Raw genomic sequence first — 18,788 nt, 5'->3', positions numbered from 1 at the left:
CGCGACATAGCTACGTGATTATGTAAGCGAACGCGCACTGAAACTACTAAGTCCGCGTCCTACTGAACATACAAGTCCGTAGGACTTCCAACACGTACTCGGGTTCGTAACATTCGTCTTTGACTCTTGCACGTCCTCTGGCTATCGCATTCCCACCACGTTGCCCAAATCTGCCGATCCTCCGCACCGCCGAAGCGCCGTAACGTGTCCGCCGGTCGCGACCACTCAAAATAGCACGATGCTGCTCAAGCTAACAACCTCCACGCGCTACGTGCTCCTCGTCCTCCTTCTCGTCGTGCGTCTCCGGCTCCGCTCTACTTTTCGCTGCTCTCGTGGCTAACACCCCACAGCTCGGCATCCACTCCATCCTGAGCTTCACCCACGAGGACTACGGTCGTGCCACGTCCCTCTCACAAATAGCCGCCAAACTCTCGTGGGGCTCCAACGACGCACTCGATAGCATCCCCGACGATTATTTCTATCATGAGCTCGAGCCGACGCCGTACAACGTCTCCCGGCGCGCGAACGCGACGATGCTCATGCTCGCGCGGAATAGCGATCTTGACGGGGCGATGCGCAGCGTGCGCGAGCTGGAGGATAGGTTCAACCGCCGGTATCGCTACCCCTGGGTGTTTCTGAACGATGAGGAGTTTTCGGATGAGTTCAAGAGGTACGTGGGTGTTGAGGCTCGTTGCGTCTGGTGCTGATGGGCGGCGGATAGACGGATAAGCAACGTCGTGTCGGGCCCTGTGTCGTTTGGCTTGGTTCCTCGCGAGCATTGGGTCCAGCCTGACTGGATAGACGAGGATAGGGCCCGGGAGAGCAGGGACAAGATGGTGGAGAACAATATCATCTATGGCGGTGCGCACCACCCTTGTCGCGCGCGTGCCTTATAAACTGACATGTCCATCCTGCAGGGAGTGTCTCGTGAGTACTGTTTTGATGCTGTTCACGTCGGGGAGGTGAGTCAATGCGACGCAGGTACCGCAATATGTGCCGCTTCAACTCAGGGGTGCGTCGAGCCCGCTCTCCGCCCTCAACTCCCGTCGCCTGACCATCGCCCGTGTAGTTCTTTTATCGTCACCCGCTCCTGCAGCAGTACAAGTGGTACTGGCGAGTCGAGTGCGTTGCCTCCTCACATGTTGTGCTGTGTTCGTCTCATTGGATTGGTCGTGCGTCTAGGCCTGACGTGCACTTCCACTGCGACATCGAGTTTGATCCGTTCGTGTACATGGAGGACAATGATAAGGTTTATGGTGCGCACCTCGGATTTCTATGCAGGGCAGGGCGTGAAGACAGCGGTTGACGAGCGGTTTTCGCGTCTCAGGCTTTACGATCACCATGTATGAATACGAGGCGACAATCCCGACACTCTGGGAGACGATCAAAGGTGCGTGGCTCTTCCTTTCCTCCCCTTCCCTGCCTGTTTGCACGACCTGATCCGCCGCGCGCACTAGAGTTCATGCGTCTGCACCCCGAGTACGTCTCTCCGAACAACGCGATGGGCTATCTCTCCGATAACAACGGGAATACATACAACCTCTGCCATTGTAAGCCCACTTGTTTCGAGTCTAATCCTTGGTGATGACGCCGTTGAGCGGACAGTCTGGAGCAACCTTGAGATCGCGAGCATGGACTTTTGGCGCGGAGAGGCGTATTCGACGTACTTTGATTTCTTAGATTCGAAGGGCGGGTTCTACTATGAGGTACGCAGAATCCGATGTTTCCGTGTTTGACATGCCAACTCTCACTCTACCACTATCTCGCCTGTCCTCGCCGCCGCTAGCGCTGGGGCGACGCACCAGTGCACAGTATCGCAGCGGCACTGTTCGCGCGGAAGGACCAGATCCACTTTTTCGACGAGATTGGGTATGAGCACAATCCGTACACGCATTGCCCGCGTGGGCCCGGCGCATGGGAGCGCGGGCACTGCTCGTGTGATACTGGGAGGAGTTTCGGTGAGTACCGCTGCCCTTGACATTTTGTACTCGGTGTGTGATAGGGCGTGCTGATCGTGCTTTTGCTTTGTAGATTATGATGGCTACTCGTGTATGCGGCAGTGGGACCGCATTCAGTAGAGCTGATGTTGTTCGGCCGGATGATATATAGACGGTGAGATGCTTAGATCTACAGCATTTCTGTTCATATGTACGTGTAAAAGTGTATGTCGTGTTGGTAATGTAATTTATTCTGCCCGGCACCGGTGCCTTCGTAATCATTTCTTGCTGTGAATTTGCTGTTAGGAGATACGTGTGTGAAGCGGTTGAGATTGATATATGCTCAACGATAGCCTCGTGTCGATGACGTCCGTATCTTAAGCGATGGCAAGCAAAAAGACAGTGCGAACCAATATTAACGAATGCGATGCATGTGCGTTCCAAACCGCTGCAGCCGATATACTCGGCAGAGCATACATTGCAGATATGTGACATCCTGCAGCTCTATGGCAAGCGGACCGTAAGAATTACAATCCAGAGCTCTACACCACGATATAGCATACACCGATCAGTTCACGAATCCATGGTAGGCACGACCGTACGCAGGCGCTCCGGCACCAGCTCCGGCGGGAGCTTTGCGATCTGGTCCAGCGGTGCCCGCTTTGCCAGCGCGAGCAGGTTCAGCCGAAGCTGCCGCATACGAGGATCCTCGTCTTCGCCGCTCTCCGTCTTCGTCGCTGGCTCCGAGGTCGCGCCTTCCGTCGAGTTCTCCACCTTCGCGCTGTCTGGGGCCCCACGCCGCCTTGCGATCTCGTCGATTGCATCTGCCGAGCGGTCGAGTATGTATTGTAGCAGAGCCGCGTCCTCCTGAACTTCCGTCCCCGCCGTCACGCCCTCCTGGTTCTGCTCGATTGCATACTGCAGGTATTCCATCGCGCTGCCGGCACCCGCCGCACGCTCCTCCTCCTCCGCCTGTCTCCTCGCCTCCATCACCGCACGTCCATCCCACGCCTCCTCGACGCGGTAGAGCTCCTCTGGCGCACGGATCAAGGGCGTCATGTCGATCTGCACGCCTAAAGCGGCCTGCAGCTGGGAGAGATTGTGCGCGATGTGAGGGTAGAGATGTGCGGAGAGGGATAGCTGTAGGAGAACTTGAGGCGATGCGTGGAAGGCGGGGTCGTCTAGCCGGCGTGCGGCCTCGCAGAGGAGCCGATGCCGTCCGCCGGTGAGCGGCTCGAGGATGTGCGTGTCGACGTATGCGGCAAGCGGCATACCCAGAGCCTTGTTCAGTGGTTTGCGGGTTTCCTCCTGTGCGAGTCAATTCGTCAATGCCTAGGATACCAGATGTAGAAGCTTACGAGGTCCTCGGGCGGTCTGACGAACTCTGCGAGACTCCGCACGTACGCAAGTCCGTCTACACCTCCGTAGACAACGTCCCGCAGATACTCCTCCGCCTCCGCGTCCTTGCCCCTCCAGTACTCTTCTCCTGCACCCTCCGCACCACCCATCTGCACATCCATTGGATAGCCTTCTGCCGTGCTCGCCTCGATACTCTCCCGTATTGCCTCACACACCTTCTCCTCCGAGTTGAACTCCTTCGCTATGTCCTTGACCTGCCTCTGCTTCGCGAGCTCACCCATCAGCGTCGCATACACGCCAAAGTCCACCGCCGCAGGCTCTCGGCCGGGCGGAGACTCGCCCTCGTTGTCCCGCTCACGCGCGCGGCTGCGCGCAGGCGCATTACGGATGATCGTCCAGTGTCGCCGAGTCGCGCGTGTGCGGGACCTGGCAGAGATCTTCAGCGTGGAGGGGACGGGGACCGGTGCGGTGGGCGAGGCAGGGAGGTTCACCGGGGATGGATAGGGTGCGCCAGGACGATCGGAGGGTCGGAAAGAGGGGAAGAGTGGGGTGAGGAGTGGTCGTGAAGGATACTCGGGGGCGAAAAAGGAGAGGACAGAAAATGGGTTGTCCACTGCGGGGTGTTAGCTTTCCTCACATCATATAGGATGTATGCTGCTCACGTTCAGCGTAGTCGAGGCTGCCGTCTGCTCGATACGGCGGGCCTCCCTTCTCCATCCGCAATCGCTCCTTCTTCGTTCTGTGTCGCTTGCCTGTATGGCTAATGAGCAATCAGTCACTTGTGAGCGGAACGCCACCCACCTCGCAACTTGAGCGCCAGCATCAATTCTGCCCAGTCCGAGCCCGGCGGGAACGCGCCCAGGCCATCCTTCGCACCAGGCAGTCCACCGTCATCCTCAAGGGTCTCCGACAGGGCGCCTGGCAGCTTCCGTGTACCTGCCGCTGCGGCAGCCCGCCGGCGGGGATGTGCGATCGTCGACGCAGTAGCGGGAGTGGGTGCAGATGCAGTGGACGCCCTGTCGTCGACGTCCATTGGCGTGCGATTGTCCTGCGCTTCGTGGTCCCCCTCGATCTCGATATTCCAATCCGTCTCGTACTCGATCACGCTGGCGGACGCCTTTGCGATGTGCTCGAGGGCAAAGGCCTCTATCTTCTCCGCTTCAGTATAGTAGATCGTGCCGGGCGGGTTGAATGTCTTTGCGTTCGTGGTGACCAGCCGGATGTCGTCCTGCGGAGGGATCAGAAGCGCTATTGACAAAAAAATGGCACTCCGCGCACCGCAAACTCCTCCAGTGATCGATATCTTCCGCGCTGGATCTTGTGAGACATCGTGCCTAGATCCATAGGTCGTTGAATCACATCCATGTAACCGGGGACCTGCGAGACATCCACTGGTTGCAAGAAAAATGCATAATCATCTTTCCTAACACCCCGAAAATTCAGAAAATACCCTAAAGGCTATGCGCAGAGTGCTCACTTTTTGATCTGCGCGATGAGTTTCGTGAGCACCTCCTTCAGCGGCTTGAGCTTTGGCGGCCGAGGGATCTTCTGCACCTTGCCGTCATCGTACGGACTGGTGAGGCTTTTCCGGCTTTTCTTGTTCTTTAATGCCTGTACTGTCTTGAGAGATGGGAGAACGAGTCGCAGGCCACTGCCTCCGCTTCCGCTGGCATTGTGGGAGTGAGATGATGAAGGAGAATCGAGAGCGTCGTCCATCGTTCCGGGAGTCGAACGTTAGGGAAGAAATTGTCACGTGTTAAGTTAGGTCGAATTATGGGCTGTTACGTCGCATCCTGAAATTGCAAATATGGGGATAACGGTCGATAAGTCGTCATTGGGACACGTTGGCCGGCGGCCACCTTCGGTTTGTTCGCTACATCCAGCGGTCCATCGCGCATGAAAGCTAAAATTACAATCAGTGGGCTAATCGTGAAAGGCGTGCGGACAAGATCACTTCTGCCGACAGTGCTGATCCGCTCGCGGTAACTTGTACGCGTTAAGACCGGATACCATGAGTTCCCTCACATTTCTGGTAACGGAGCTGCAGGTGCGTCGGATTTCGCGGGGCACATACTGTACATTTAACCGGGTCCCTTTTGTCTAGTCGCTCGCTAGTGAGACGCGCCGGAAGCACCCCGACGTCCGCGAGGTATTTGTCTGATTCACTGCTGCGACTTCCGACTGTGGATCGCGTCCACGTTGCTGATCACATCTTCGACTTGGTTTAGGCTGCAGAGAAATCCCTTGCTATTCTACGCTCATCACCAGAACAGGCCACTATCCATTTAGCGTCAGGTACGATGCTACTTTCGCCGGAGGCAGGATGATCTCATTTCTCTTCAAAAGATGGACCTCAATCGGACGATCTCCTCCGTCCCGTCTTCATGGGATGCGCCACGAAGAATGCGATAGTCGTCGCTATTTCCCTGGGGTCGCTTCAACGCCTCATTGCGCTGAAGGCGGTACCGCAGAGCGCCGTACCGCTCATCGTCACTACTATGAACGACTGCATGAACCAGGGAGTCGATATACAGCTGCGCATACTGCAAACCCTACTCTCGCTCATCACCAACTTCCCGGCTGTTCATAGCGAACTACTGGGTGACGTGTGTACCCGCGAAATGCGGAAGCATAGACACAACTGATAAGTCAACGTAGGCTCTCCTGCTATGCTTCAAGCTCCAGGAATCGCGCATAGCGGTCGTATCGTCAACTGCTGCCGCGACTCTCCGACAATTGGTTATGTTTGTCGTGGACAAAGTCGTGGACGAGGACCACCGAGACGAGGTTGAAGTCAGCTCAATGACAGAGACGACTCTTCCGAATGGCAAGACCAAGGCTCTCGGCCCATCTGCTCTCGATGCCTTTGCTGTATTCCAGGACCTGTGCTTGCTAGCGAACGCTGAACATCCTCACTTTTTAAAGCTGAATGTGCTACGAAAGACCTTTGCGCTGGAGCTCATCGAGAGCGTGCTGACGAACTATCATGATCTCTTTCGAAAGGTATTTGTTGTGCGATTTCTGATAGAGAAGCAGTGATTTAACTGCTTGCAGCATGACGAGCTTCTACAACTCCTACAGCACCATCTTTCTCCTTTACTGCTCAAAGCTTTATCGGACCGGCCAAACTTTCCCCTCACCCTGCGTGCGACGCGAGTTGTTTTCCTGCTGCTAAAGCAGTTCTCCCTCGAGCTCAAGACTGAGTCCGAAGTCTTCCTCATGCTGCTCATCAGGATTGTGAGCGCGGACGGGACCGATGGTGACCAAATCGATCACGCTCACCCACATGGGCCGCGTCCTTTGTGGATGCGTGTACTCTCAATGGAGGTGATGAGAGGGTGAGTTGATTGCCTGGACAGTCGACTACTGACGCACAACTTTCTCCTAGACTTTGCAGTGATGCCGAGCTGATGCGTAAGATCTGGGAACGTTACGACGCAGAGGCTGAGGGTTCGAAAATCTTCACATCCCTCGTCACAGCACTGAAGCGCCTCGTGACCGAGAAGCCCGACCTTCTTGGAGTGTGCACAGAGATGTACGGTGTCGGCGTGCCTACAGGCAGTGGGTCAAGTTCAGATCTTAGTGCATATGGCTTGGATGTCGGCGGCGTGGCTGGAATGGTCGCAAATGCTGCGAGCGCTACGGTATCAGGTGTTGCAAGCATGATGGGCTCTGAGGTTGGGCTCAGTATGCAAGGATCAGCGATGAAGCTGCAATGGTGGGTTGTGCGAGTAAGCAACGACCCAGTTAGCGGCTACTAATGTGGCATAAAATGTTACAGCATCGATCAACTTGACAAAGCGGATTCCCCGGGGATTCCAGAATCGTACATCTATCTGCTCGGAGTTCAGTGTCTCGTCGCACTTTGCGAGGGCTTCTCGGCGTTTACAGGGCCTCTGTACAACACGATTATGCTTCAGCGTCCCCGCGCTGCAGGCGAGCCTGTCGTGCGTGCACCCCCTGCGTTGAACATTGACGCAATTCCCGCCGAGGAACCATATGCGAAACCACTTCGCACCGTCCACGACATGGTAGAGAGCGGATGGCCTGCATTTCTTGCAGCGCTTTCCTTCCTGATTTCGACCAATCTCTCCGACGAACTCTTCGTAGACGTCCTAGCAAGTTACCAAGCGCTTACTACGGTCTCAGGCATGCTCGGGCTTTCTACACCTCGCGACGCCTTCTTCACGAGTCTCGCACATCTGGCGATCCCCATCGGGGTCTTGTCGAGCCTAGACGCTTACCCGCACCTTTCGATACATGGCGATCCCATCACTCCTCGGAGCACTGCCAGTACATTCTCAGAGAATCTTGGCCTCGCTCTTACAGGGTCTGCACCTTTGACACCTCCGGGATTGTCCGAGCGTAACATGGCTTGCCTTAAGGTACTCGTTAGTAGCGCGCTGTTCCTTGCTGGCAGTCTGGGCGATAGCTGGCTGAACATTTTGGAAGTGCTTCAAAATGCGGATTATGTTCTGTCGGTGAAGGGTGGTCGTCCATCTGCGTCGAAACGTGCCACCATCGGACCAGGGTCTGGCGTGTTGCCCGTGGCCCGCACAGGCTCATTAGGTAATTCACAATCGCCATCGGCTGGCGGTTCAGGTGGCAGTCAGGGCCAAGTGCCAGCCACTCACCCACTTTTGGCTGATCTGGATCCGGAGAGCATGCAGCATGCGATTCAGCGCCTTTTTGATGCGTCGAAGAATCTCGATGATGATGCGTTCCGGGACTTTGTCAATGCTCTTTGCAAACTCAGCGCAGCAATGGTTGAGATGCAATCGTCGAACAACGAAACGTTGGTTCGTGACTCTGAATCAGTAGATGATGTGGCGAGCAGTCCTACTTTGTCTCCACCTTCCGACTCGGCACATCGCAGAAGGGTTAGCGGGCTCCAGATGCTCCGGACTCCGGTAATTACTCTTTCATGCGCGAGTGACGTGTACTTACTTGGTTATTTGTAGCTCTCTGGCGACTTTGGGATCAGCAAACTGGGCGGAATAGCTACTCTAAACATTCATCGCCTCATCTATAGATCCCCCGAGGTCGCCTGGGATCCTATCACCGAACATCTCTTATCTGTCATTCTTAATCATACTGCTCCTGGTTCTGTGCGTGTCCAAGCTGCCCGTGTTCTCGATGACATACTCGTCGTGGTTCCCAGAAATCTGTCTACCACCGGTGACCTGCAGCCCAAAGTACAATGACGCGTATTGGACGTACTTGCTCAACAAGTGATATCGGACGGGATCGCGATGAACAGTTCGACCATCGAGGTGCGCCGGATGGGATTTGAGACTCTTCACCAGATCCTCCAGGCGTCTGGACATACGCTCGTCATAGGATGGGAAACCATTTTCGAGATGCTGAGCAGTGTCTGCAGGCCCGCGTTTCCCTCATCATTATCTGTGGAGACTGTAGTAGGTGCATCATCAACGGCTGAGCCTTCAAAGACAATCCCACAGCCACTCACGTACACAAGCGAGAAGGGATACAACACGCTAGTCAAGATCGCCTTTCAATCGCTGACTTTGGTTTGTGATTCTCTGACATCACTTTCACCTGAGCATCTCCGGCTATGCATCAGCACTCTTGGCCAGTTCGGTCGACAGGCAGATACCAACATCGCTCTCACCGCTGCGGAGAGCTTGCTTTGGGGTGTGTCGGACTCGATACAGGCGAAGCGCAAAGATTCGGACAAGGAGCCGGAGTATAGTGAATTGTGGATGTTCCTCTTGACGGAGATCCTAGGCTTATGCACGGATGCCCGACCCGAAGTGCGCGTTGGCGCTATCCAGACATTGTTCCGTACGCTTCAGCTCTACGGAGCCACGCTCAGCCTAGAGACATGGGACGCATGCATATGGAAGATCACGTTCCCGCTCCTCGACGCAATCACGGCTGGCGTCCGACAAGCCGCATCTGGCGAACCGGCGCACTTTGGACCCATACCAGCTGATCAACAGTGGGACGAGTCGAAGATCCTCGCATTGCAGTCCATCGGCTCCATATTCCATGAGTTTCTCGTCTCCAAGATCATGCCACTGGCGTCATTCGCTGATGCCTGGGACGTCTTCGTCAGCCGCATCCGGGATTCATGGCTGCATGACAATCGGGATGTGAGTGCCACAGCGGTGCGCTGTATGGATAAAGCGATTAGGGCCTTGGCCGACGTGAACGAAGATGCCGCAAATGCAACCGAGGCTGCATTGGACAGAGTTTGGCGTGCGTGCGATGAGATGGGGGAAGCCGTTCAGATGGGCGGTTCTGAGTGGTCTGTCAATCGGTCATCGGTGAAGGAGACCTTCAGGCCGTTCACTCAGGAGAGCCTGATGGCGTTTGTGGACGTCATTCGTAGCATGCGATCTGTTGCAAAGTCGGTGCACAAGCACGAATGGGCCATAGAACAGCTTGAGCGGCTTATGGCTATACTCAAAGGTGAGCTGTCTCAGGCGTTGTCCTTGACGTGTAGCACTGAACTCGCGTGGAGGTGTCCTCACGTATCCGGATTCGCAGGACTTCAGACCTGATGTGGACGCACTCAGCCCGGTTCAGGTATGTGCTTCTGATGATTGTCATTCTGCAAGGTAAACAATATAAATGTACCGATAGGGAGCCGTCTTGGAGGTCATCGATACTATCGACCTCAATGTACCAGGAGCCTCATCTCTCGTCCTACGAGACCTATCAGAATATGTGACACTGCCGTTCCTTGCAGCGTTCGACATCCCAGAGCCGAAGCCCTCATCGGTCCCGGCTCGCTCAGCTCAGTTGCGCATGGGTCCTAAACAGGTGACCTACATCGGGTTATCGAAGAAGGTCATGCCGATGCTCGTCAATCTGTTCATGCGATTCAAGGACCAAGCTACATTGTATGTCGATGGGACTCTTGAAAGAATTTTCTCGGTGCGTCCGGTGGTGGACCTCGTGCCAGAGATTGCTTAATTTTGCTTGCAGGCTTACGGCATACCGATCAAGATGAAATATGAGTGCCCTGCGCCGTCAAAGTTTGGTAAAGATCCTCCGCTATGGAAGACAGCCACGACTAGCTTCCTCAAGATCGTCAAAGAATGTGGACCACAGATGCAAGCCCTCGGAGAAAGTGAGCGTCGGTTTCATACACTTCGCTCCGTGGCTGACATCCGTGAGCAGGCATCCCCGATGACAGAAGAGAAGCTATATGGCGGCAAATCGTTGACACCTTCAGAGGAGGCATCTTAGCCGACTAGTGAGCCGCGTCACTGACGAGATCCTCACGTTTCAGCTAACGATTGATCGAAACCATCCTTCAGCTCTCCCGCCGACAGCTTCCCGCTTGACGTCCAAGAAGAAGAAGAGAACTTTGACCTCGCCCTGATCGCCGCGCTCGAGATCGACGTGATCCCCTATCTCGGGGAAGCCTGCATCCCGGACTATCTCATTCTGCAGCTCGCGCGGATCCTGCGCCAGGGCAGCCGGCTGCGCGATGAGGACAGCTATCTCCCGCCCTCACCAAAGTCGATCTCGGAAGGCTCGGGCAAGAGACTGTCGCAGGAATTTGAAAAGATAGAGCGGTTCGGCGACCCCGAGCTCGCGGTGGGGAGCACCGAGGCGGGGCGGACACTTCCGCGCGAGCGGTTCTCGTATTGGTGTTTCGACTTGCTGTTCCTCATCTGCTCTGATACAGCCAAAGGTGTGTTCAGCACCGTAATTCTTTCCTGCACACGAAGGCGTGCTCATGCAGTGTCGGGCAGACCGGATACCCTCACGGCGGCGGGTGGCCACGCTCAGCATATCCTCGCTGCTGGAGCGCTGCCGCTCGACCCTGGTGACGTACGTTGCGGACGAGGCACTACGCGGGAACCTTCCATTCCCAAGGTGACCATCTCTATCTCCATCTCCACGTTCGCGGCTTGACGACGCGTCTCACGCTCATCCCCCATCTCATCTCGTAGGGTCCGCGAAGAGGAGCTGCTTTACGTACTGCAGAAGCTGCTGTCGCTGCAGCTGTGGCCAGGCACGCTCTGGGCGGCGCTGTCCGACTCCCCTTCAAAACACTGCATCGAGCAGCCAGGTGCGCGGTTCTCAAGGTGATTTCTGTTGCAAGGAGCTGGTGCTGATGGTTGGTGGGTGGTGGGTGGAGCAGGGATCGACCAGTCGCTGGAGGCTGCACAGCTGATCGCGGACGCGGTGAAGCGCTCGCCAAAGGCGCATCTCTTCCATTTTTACCCCGTGCTGTGCGAGATCGTGGCGATCCCGCGCAAGACGCCGTCTGCGTGGGTCATCGCCGACCAGCCACAGACACCGACAGAGACCCCGACGCCTCCGGGGACGCGGAGCGTTATAAGCTGGAGCAGAGATGGGGCGCATGGGGCGGGCGAGGGGCGCGCGGTTGAGATGGATGCGAGGAGTTTGGTGAAGGACTGTTTGAAGCAGGTTGGGAGGGAGATGGGGGTGGGCGGGTAATAGATGGGTGGCTGCGTGTCCGTTCGATAGGTCCTTAGGTGATGCTAGATTCTGGATCTCTCGGGTATGCGTTTGTACATATGCGGACTTGTTCTATCGTACATTTCGAACAATCTATCGTAGACGCTATCCCTCGTGAGTGCTCGGTACTCAGGACTCAGTGCGGCGGCCCAGGAGGCAGCGGCACGTCCTCCTTCAAGTCCTCCTCCGTCGCGCCGAGGACGGCGAGGAGGTCCGTCCGTCCGAATATCCTGGCGGTCTGGATGGCGGTGGGCGTGCCGGCGCGGGGGTCGGCGTGGCCGTCGACGAGGACGCGCACGGCTGCGTCGGCGCCTTTGAAGACGGCGCCTGCGAGGGGAGATTGGCCGTTGTCGTTTACGCGGTTGGGGTCGGCGCCCTTGGCGAGGAGCGCGCGGGCGAGGTCGGCGTGGCCGCTGTAGGCGGCGAGCATCAGGAGGGTGTTGCCTGGTGTGTCGGCGCGGTGGATGTGGTGGGTTCGTAAGACGTTAGATGGTAGGTGATGGTGTACTGCACCTTTGTCGTTGGTGAGGTTGGCGGGGAGCCCGGCGTCGATGGCTTGGAGGAGGAGTGCCGAGTCGCCCTGGCGCGCTGCGTCGAACATGCGGTGCGCAAAGTCGACGGTCTCTTGTGGGAGGCTGCCCGGTGTGCTTGTGTCCGTGTTCACGGCGGCCTGGAAGTTAGTGTCATGTATCGTATGGGCGCGCGCGCTGGTCAGTGGCGTGCGGGACGAGAGGCTGGATTCAGACGCGTACCATGGTGGGTCGCGCGGGTGGATTACGACGGGCGACGACTTTGAAGAGACTGCACCACTAGGGAGTCAGTGCAGTTCGGTGGCACGCGGCTGCTGTGATGCAGATATCGATGTTGGGCACGAGACCAGGAAAGACGGGGCAGTGCCCGGCCCGCCAGAATCTCTCTCATTGGATCCGGGGCGGTATTATGTCTGCGCTGCAACAACGTTCCGGATGTGTGTAGGGTTATGGACTCGGGTGTACGCCGCACTGCGCGTGCGCGGAGGGCATATGGCGAGGAGAAGAGCTGGGTTGCCCGCTGGTCAAGATTGCTGGCGGGTGATGGTGGTGGTTCGTATAGTGTGCATTGCGCCGCGGTGGACGGACGGACGAGTGGTCCGGTCTGTGTCAGCGTGAATACGAAATCCGGATGCGTTAGATGACAAGGCGTGGTGCAGGATGATCGAATGACAATGGAGAGGAATGTGTCTCGGTATGCATGCTTGGGTGGATGGTTCATGAACAGCGCCGCGCGCAGATCGACTAGGCTAGCAGCGATTGGCTCGGGAAGTGTTATTTACAAATTGTAGCAGCCGTCTTCTTCTGGCAGTGGCTCAACAATAGAGGACAAGTCGAGAGCTCGTCTCTGCTACGTTACATACGTGCGCGATCAGGACCAGATTTCAACGTAGACTCTATGGCGTGGGGTACCCTCCTACCCCCAGCAGGGCGGCCCTTGATAACGAAGCATCGGCTACTTGGAAGAAGCGTCCATGTTCACTCAGGGCTGATTGACGTAGGACCGAGGCACTCGGAATGACGAAGGTGACTCTATTCTGGCTGCATCAGACCGTCTCGAACAGTCGACGAGAGGCGGCGGGAGAAATCGCGCGCATTCGTGGTGGATACTGCGATCAGCATTGAGTCCGGCGGGGCCCTAGGTCTACCGAACGGCGCAATTCACATTCAATTTCAGGGTAAGCCCTTGATGTGAATTGTGGAGGCATCGATTACCTACGAGAAGGCGATACGGTCTGGTGGGGACCGAGGGACACGGAGTGAAGAAGACAGCTCAGGTGCGGGGAGCGGCGACCTGGGAGCCAGTGATGAGCATGAAATGTTCTCCCACCCGCCGGTCTGCAATGAAGAGAGCGTAATGGGTCACTCAATGATACCAAGCGCTGCGTACCGCGTGAGTCGTCGCGGTTGGCGAGCGGCGAAGCCACGAAGCTCTGCGCGTACGCGTTATCGGCAGCGAAGCCCACCTTCTACGAGCACCCGGATTGGCCGCCCCTCGCGCGTCAGAAGCTCACGCTCCCGAAAAGCTTACCTTTGTAAGGATAGGATAGGCGAGCGTCGACGGGGCTCGGAGCAACTGATCAAGCAGAGCTGTGCTTTGACGCTGCTCTACATGGCGCGTCGTTTAATCCGAGCATGGCATATGGAGTACACTCTATGTATAAGCACGCTCTCCATGGTTGCAAGAACTTGTTGAAGTAATTGAAAGGTCGCGATGGTGCTTGACAGTTGAGCTGGTCCTCGAAGTTTCCAGGGCAAACGTTAAACGCGCAATGGTTGGTCCTATGGAAACTACTGATGGAGACAGGCTCGCCGCGAAAGCCGAACAGCCTCGACTTTTCGTGCATGCCCATCAGCTGAATTCGATTGTGACGACAGGATGCTCGGGTCGGTTGGGAGAACTAATGGCGGGGGGCTGATGGAAAGGTTGCGTGATGGAGGGTCCCGCGGCCGCCAGCCGAACTTGCGGTTCGATATCGGATCAGCATCGCGAACATCAGAACCCGGAGAAGGTACGCGTCGCGGATCGGCGTCCTTCAATCCCCGCATCACATGACCGTCACCACACGCGTCCCGTCACAGGCTGACGCGTACAGTCACGCTCCTCCTCGGGCCAGGCCTCGCAGCTCTCATGCATGCATGCGCGCACGCTCACCGAACCAGCTTGTCAGCCGCCGCCGCCGCTCCCGAAATAGCATAGATGCGCAGAGGACACCGTTGCGTTCCCAGGTGCGTCGTGAGCCGGAATTACCAAGCACAGGTCAGTGTTATGAATGCCGCAAGCCTTCCCGAGATGTCCGTCTTCTCGTCATTCACTCAACGTTCGAATTCTCAGGAGACTTGACGTCTGAACGCCGGCTTCATTTGCAAATGACACCGGCCATTATTGCTCGCTATGAGACGATTGCTTCGCGTAACATTCCGGGGGCGTTACGACAGTGTGCAAAACGAGTGTCTTGCGACCCTTTCTTTGGCAGGTTCATGCGCGGAAGAACTAGAGCTTGCGCGACGATACCGACATACAGCATCCTGCCCGAGGTTCTTTCCAGCATAGCCTGCCGTCGGCTCGTACCTGCCTTGTCGGGCCCACGTTCCCGCTACAGGATCTTTCTCATGGCTTATCCCGGCTCCCAGGCTTATTGTGTCCACTCAAGGTTCCCTCTCTATTTTACTCACGCTCGTTTCGCATCTTTGACCTCTGTACCGCTCTACAGATTCCCAAACTCTTCTCGAGATCCGGTGAACCGGATCTCTCTTATTGTGTTCCACTGCAAACCTTACGTGAGGTGTTCATTATGACGCCAGCACCAATTTCGTTTTGATGATTACGCTCCGCGGGTGCGAAAGAGTCCCTGACGTGATGGCCCATAGTCTATAGATCGCCAGACGCACGTACGTACGTACAGCGTGCTCCAACGTCCAGTTCTGGCTGCGTCGAGATGCGTCTGGTGCTGGCCGACCGCGGCGCGCGACCCACATTGTACCGAACGTGTCATACGCCATACGCTGGTGATCGCATCCCCTCTCCCGAGCGACTCCGCACACACTCGGCCATCGAACCTAGTTTGCGCGACCCTCTCTACCGCCCCTCCCTGTCCTGTGCCTGCCCTGATCGCAGCGAATGTACAGTCACCTTGACACCCCATCGACCTCTCGGGATGCGCGGGTATCCATTCCTCCCAACGCAACGTGCAACGCAACGCTGCGTCGGCCTGTCCTGCAGAATCGTTCTCCCGGCGTCGTATATGCGAGAACCCAAGTGGCCTGCGCCTTCCCACACACCCAAATGCTTCCGCCCAACGACAAATCAGAGCGCTCTCATGCAAACTTGGACGCACAACGGCGATAGGCCACGCTCGCGGATGGCAACGGCCCGGCGTAAACACCGACCACCCAAACTAAGTTGCTCGACTTCCCTGCATAATCTGACGTCGCTTCGATATCCAGGAACGGATGCGGATATGCAGCGAATTCCGTTCCCGTCTGGGCGCTCGTTCCCATAGAGTTGCACGGATAATCCGAGTGCTTTGCCATCATGGGTAATATATTCCGTAAATACAGCTGGTGCTAAGCAACTGGGGCGGCTCAGCGCCGGGCTCGACATGGGGATGGACGCCTCGCAACAGGTAGACGTCAAAGCTCATGGAGACAAGCTGCAGCACAGCGCGCCCGGACGACCGTTGACTCACTTACGCCAGCGAGATCTGCAATCTGGGCAGCGCAGATCTCGATCGTCACACTTCCATATCAGGCACTCATCCACGTGGTCTGCTCTGTCCGCCACGCATTGTTATAGTGGTAATCCTCGGAACGCTTCAAGCTGTGCGTTTGTTCGCCGCATTTTCAATTTTTGTCTTTCGCACCAGCGCCTCGTAAGTGAATATCCGTGTGTTCCGCGATATCTGACTGTCGAGCCGTCAAGGCGGTTTGCGCGCGCGCAAGACGGTGAGGAGGTAGGGTGATATTGCGGTTGCCACGTTGCAACGCGACGCCAGAGCAACGCGCGTAGTCATACCGGACAGCATCGGGGAATGTGTTCAGGCTCAAGTGATTAGTTCTAGATTGCATTTGGTGCCCAGCTAAATGGTCTTAACCGTCTTCTGTCGTCGCAGCCAAGCGGCGGATGGTGGCTCCTATAGGCCTCGGCGTTATAGAGACAAAAGAGGCATAGCGCTCTAAGAACCTAACGGAAATATCGCCAGAGGTCGTTTTGGCAGTCATTTTCTGCATCGAGCACCGCGCGATCAGAGAATTGATTTCGATTGTTCTCTCTCAAGGCGCTTGCTCAGCTCATTAATGCATGTCCGCGCATCGGGTCCCCGATCGCCCACCCACACACCCCTGTAGCGTATTTATACTATTCTACCGCGTCTTTGGCGACTCCCCCTTCCCCGAAGGCTCGATGACCCTGGAGCCCCCCGAATCTTGTATCATTTCCTACGAAGGCCTCATTTCCTTCGACGACGTACCTTCGCTCAACTAATCCGACACAATATAGTCTATCGCATGATAATCTTGTTCTTCTACGCAGTCTCCGACACCACGGCCCCCGTCCTCTAGCAATATGTCCGACCAACAGAGGAGCCCCAAGCGGTCTCCTTCTGCTACTATACGTACACTCTTTTCGCATTCGACAACTAACGATTCAAGGGGGGCTTCAGCTACCACGAGCGAGACGACTCCCGCTGCCGCCGCCGCGGGAGCTTCTCACGAAATGACCGGTCAACCCCGGCCTGAGGGGGCGGGAAGAGGAGGTATGGAGCACGGAAGGGAGCGTTCCAGTCCGTCCATGTCCTCCTCGCAGGGAGAGATGGCGGACACCGAGATGGAGGCGGGGCCGAGCCACTCGTCCGAGGGCGCGCAGCCCGCGCCTGCCCCGCCAAAGAAGAAACGCACAAGGACGCTCACCACACCCCACCAATCTGCAGTGCTGCACGCTCTCTTGGCGCAGGTATGACTTCCTCACCTCCTCTACAGCGCCGGGTTTGCTCAAAAACACTCTGATTTACAGTCGCGATTCCCCACCACGGCGATGCGCGAAGAGGTCGGCCGCGCAATCGGTCTCAGCGCCCGCAAAGTGCAGGTGTGTATCGTCTCTGCGATCTCGCGTTGATAGCACAGTTCTTGACGTTCCCGCAGATCTGGTTCCAGGCAAGTCCACCTGTGCACACTCTCCCTGTGGATGGGAAGAGAACTCATACCCATGGCCTTTGTATAGAACCAGCGCCAAAAGGCAAGGCGTCCCCGAGGACAGACGAGCGCACCCCTCACGCGCCCACCGCAATTCGGGCCTTTCACAAATGCGCCTCCGGCTGCGAGCGCGTCCGACGCAGGCGCCATTGCAGGGCCATCCGGGAGCTCATCTCAAGCGCCGCTCATGCACTTTGCAGTGGCCCCCCTCGGGGACCTGCCCGGGCGGGGCGGGCCATCCACTGCGGGCTCGGCGCGTCCAAGCCATCATGAGGCACCTGTGCCTCAGAGCCACTCGAGCTCGGCGGCTTCGACGCATTTGTCAGGCCCCGGGATCCCTGGGCCCAGCAGGCTTCTGACGCAATACAGCTTGCCGAGAGAAGCGGGCGACGCTGCTCGTTCTCACGAGCGATCGGGTTCTTTCGAGCGGTATCATCACGCCCTCCGACCCGCTGAGCCCTTCTCACCGTCCCAAGCTGCTACGTCGGCGGAGGAGGCGTGGCGCGCCGCCCGCGTGCCTCCGCCGCCGCCGCCGCCGCCGTCGTCGTCGTCGCGACACGCGCGACCGTTCTCGGAGGACTTGAGGATGCAGCAGAGGGAGTACACATTCGCGCTGCCGCCGCTCGTGCTCGGACCTGAACGAGACTCCGCGCATGTGCCACAAGCCAGCAACCGCCAGGGCGCTTCTTTCCGCCCCTTCCAGCCGGTTCAGCCTCCGCCATCAGCAGCCGATCATCCTCACTCTCGTCGGTGGCGCACGCCGGAACCAGAACCATCCTCCTCGTCCTCGTCGTCTGCACGCCATGCTGCCCTGCACATCCCTCCGCCGTTCACGCTGCAGCCTCGTCCGCAGTGGGACGACCCTGCGTTTTCGCCGTTTTCGCGTCCTCGCGCGTCCTCCGCTTCGGCTCCGGGCAGCCACTACGCTTTTGGATTCGGACAGGCCGCTGCGCTCATGAGCAATATCTCGTCGGAGCCCAACACGGGTCTTCCGCCAATCCTCAACCCGTCCCGCTCGCCTCGCGTGGCCGGCAGTCCTCCCTTTATTCCCATCTCAGAGTCTCCTCGGGGCCGTCCCGGCCAGCCACACCCCTCTGCCTCCGGGATAGTGTCTTCTCCGACCAGTCCGAGACGTTCAGCGCGCTCCTTCAACGACGATTACACGAATGACCAATACGCAAGCCGCTGAAGGCTTATCATGGCTCTCGTTTCCCACTTTCCTTCCACGATTTCGCATTCGACGTCTCTCATGAATCCAGACTATGCCCCTTGTAGCGGCTCTCCAACTCACACAGTACACCCAAATAAT

The 18,788-nt window shown here is 57.2% G+C and overlaps 6 protein-coding genes across 6 annotated transcripts; 3 read left to right on the top strand and 3 right to left on the bottom strand.

Moving 5' to 3' along the window:
- The first annotated feature begins 80 nt into the window (after positions 1 to 80).
- Positions 81 to 2,230, top strand: LAESUDRAFT_707964 (glycosyltransferase family 15 protein). The gene is made up of 12 exons (XM_040906671.1): positions 81 to 295; positions 351 to 670; positions 722 to 861; positions 918 to 927; positions 982 to 1,012; positions 1,070 to 1,122; positions 1,183 to 1,256; positions 1,328 to 1,390; positions 1,458 to 1,550; positions 1,606 to 1,706; positions 1,787 to 1,958; positions 2,032 to 2,230. The coding sequence occupies exons 1-12, from the start codon at positions 239 to 241 to the stop codon at positions 2,076 to 2,078; spliced, it is 1,161 nt and encodes a 386-aa protein (XP_040758855.1). The 5' UTR covers positions 81 to 238; the 3' UTR covers positions 2,079 to 2,230.
- Positions 2,231 to 2,325: 95 nt separating this feature from the next.
- Positions 2,326 to 5,023, bottom strand: LAESUDRAFT_707961 (uncharacterized protein). Its single transcript, XM_040906670.1, has 6 exons — positions 4,774 to 5,023; positions 4,575 to 4,719; positions 4,098 to 4,524; positions 3,959 to 4,048; positions 3,296 to 3,909; positions 2,326 to 3,245 (listed from the first exon to the last, which is right to left on the bottom strand). Exons 1-6 carry the CDS (start codon positions 5,010 to 5,012, stop codon positions 2,511 to 2,513), a joined length of 2,250 nt encoding a protein of 749 aa, XP_040758854.1. The 5' UTR covers positions 5,013 to 5,023; the 3' UTR covers positions 2,326 to 2,510.
- Positions 5,024 to 5,161: 138 nt separating this feature from the next.
- Positions 5,162 to 12,205, top strand: LAESUDRAFT_731594 (uncharacterized protein). Its single transcript, XM_040910072.1, has 17 exons — positions 5,162 to 5,343; positions 5,401 to 5,410; positions 5,643 to 5,902; positions 5,955 to 6,299; positions 6,351 to 6,634; positions 6,685 to 7,014; positions 7,078 to 8,206; positions 8,258 to 8,474; positions 8,529 to 9,731; positions 9,784 to 9,848; positions 9,906 to 10,199; positions 10,251 to 10,395; positions 10,446 to 10,521; positions 10,586 to 10,965; positions 11,027 to 11,150; positions 11,228 to 11,346; positions 11,419 to 12,205. Exons 1-17 carry the CDS (start codon positions 5,308 to 5,310, stop codon positions 11,736 to 11,738), a joined length of 5,337 nt encoding a protein of 1,778 aa, XP_040758853.1. The 5' UTR covers positions 5,162 to 5,307; the 3' UTR covers positions 11,739 to 12,205.
- LAESUDRAFT_739323 (ankyrin) lies at positions 11,896 to 12,514 on the bottom strand (the record flags this gene model as incomplete). The annotated part of the gene is made up of 3 exons (XM_040910996.1): positions 11,896 to 12,203; positions 12,273 to 12,429; positions 12,512 to 12,514. 3 exons carry the CDS (start codon positions 12,512 to 12,514, stop codon positions 11,896 to 11,898), a joined length of 468 nt encoding a protein of 155 aa, XP_040758852.1.
- A 1,518-nt stretch (positions 12,515 to 14,032) lies between these two features.
- LAESUDRAFT_495893 (uncharacterized protein) lies at positions 14,033 to 14,462 on the bottom strand. Its single transcript, XM_040902687.1, has one exon. The coding sequence runs from the start codon at positions 14,336 to 14,338 to the stop codon at positions 14,081 to 14,083; it is 258 nt and encodes an 85-aa protein (XP_040758851.1). The 5' UTR covers positions 14,339 to 14,462; the 3' UTR covers positions 14,033 to 14,080.
- A 2,391-nt stretch (positions 14,463 to 16,853) lies between these two features.
- LAESUDRAFT_764035 (uncharacterized protein) lies at positions 16,854 to 18,668 on the top strand (the record flags this gene model as incomplete). Its single annotated transcript, XM_040913372.1, has 4 exons — positions 16,854 to 17,240; positions 17,301 to 17,372; positions 17,429 to 17,452; positions 17,508 to 18,668. The coding sequence occupies 4 exons, from the start codon at positions 16,854 to 16,856 to the stop codon at positions 18,666 to 18,668; spliced, it is 1,644 nt and encodes a 547-aa protein (XP_040758850.1).
- Positions 18,669 to 18,788: the final 120 nt, after the last annotated feature.

The sequence above is a fragment of the Laetiporus sulphureus genome (assembly GCF_001632365.1).
Source record: "Laetiporus sulphureus 93-53 unplaced genomic scaffold LAESUscaffold_66, whole genome shotgun sequence".
Taxonomy (NCBI): domain Eukaryota; kingdom Fungi; phylum Basidiomycota; class Agaricomycetes; order Polyporales; family Laetiporaceae; genus Laetiporus; species Laetiporus sulphureus.
The sequence above is the reverse complement of the archived record's forward strand: the minus strand, read 5'-3'. Positions and strand labels throughout refer to the sequence as shown.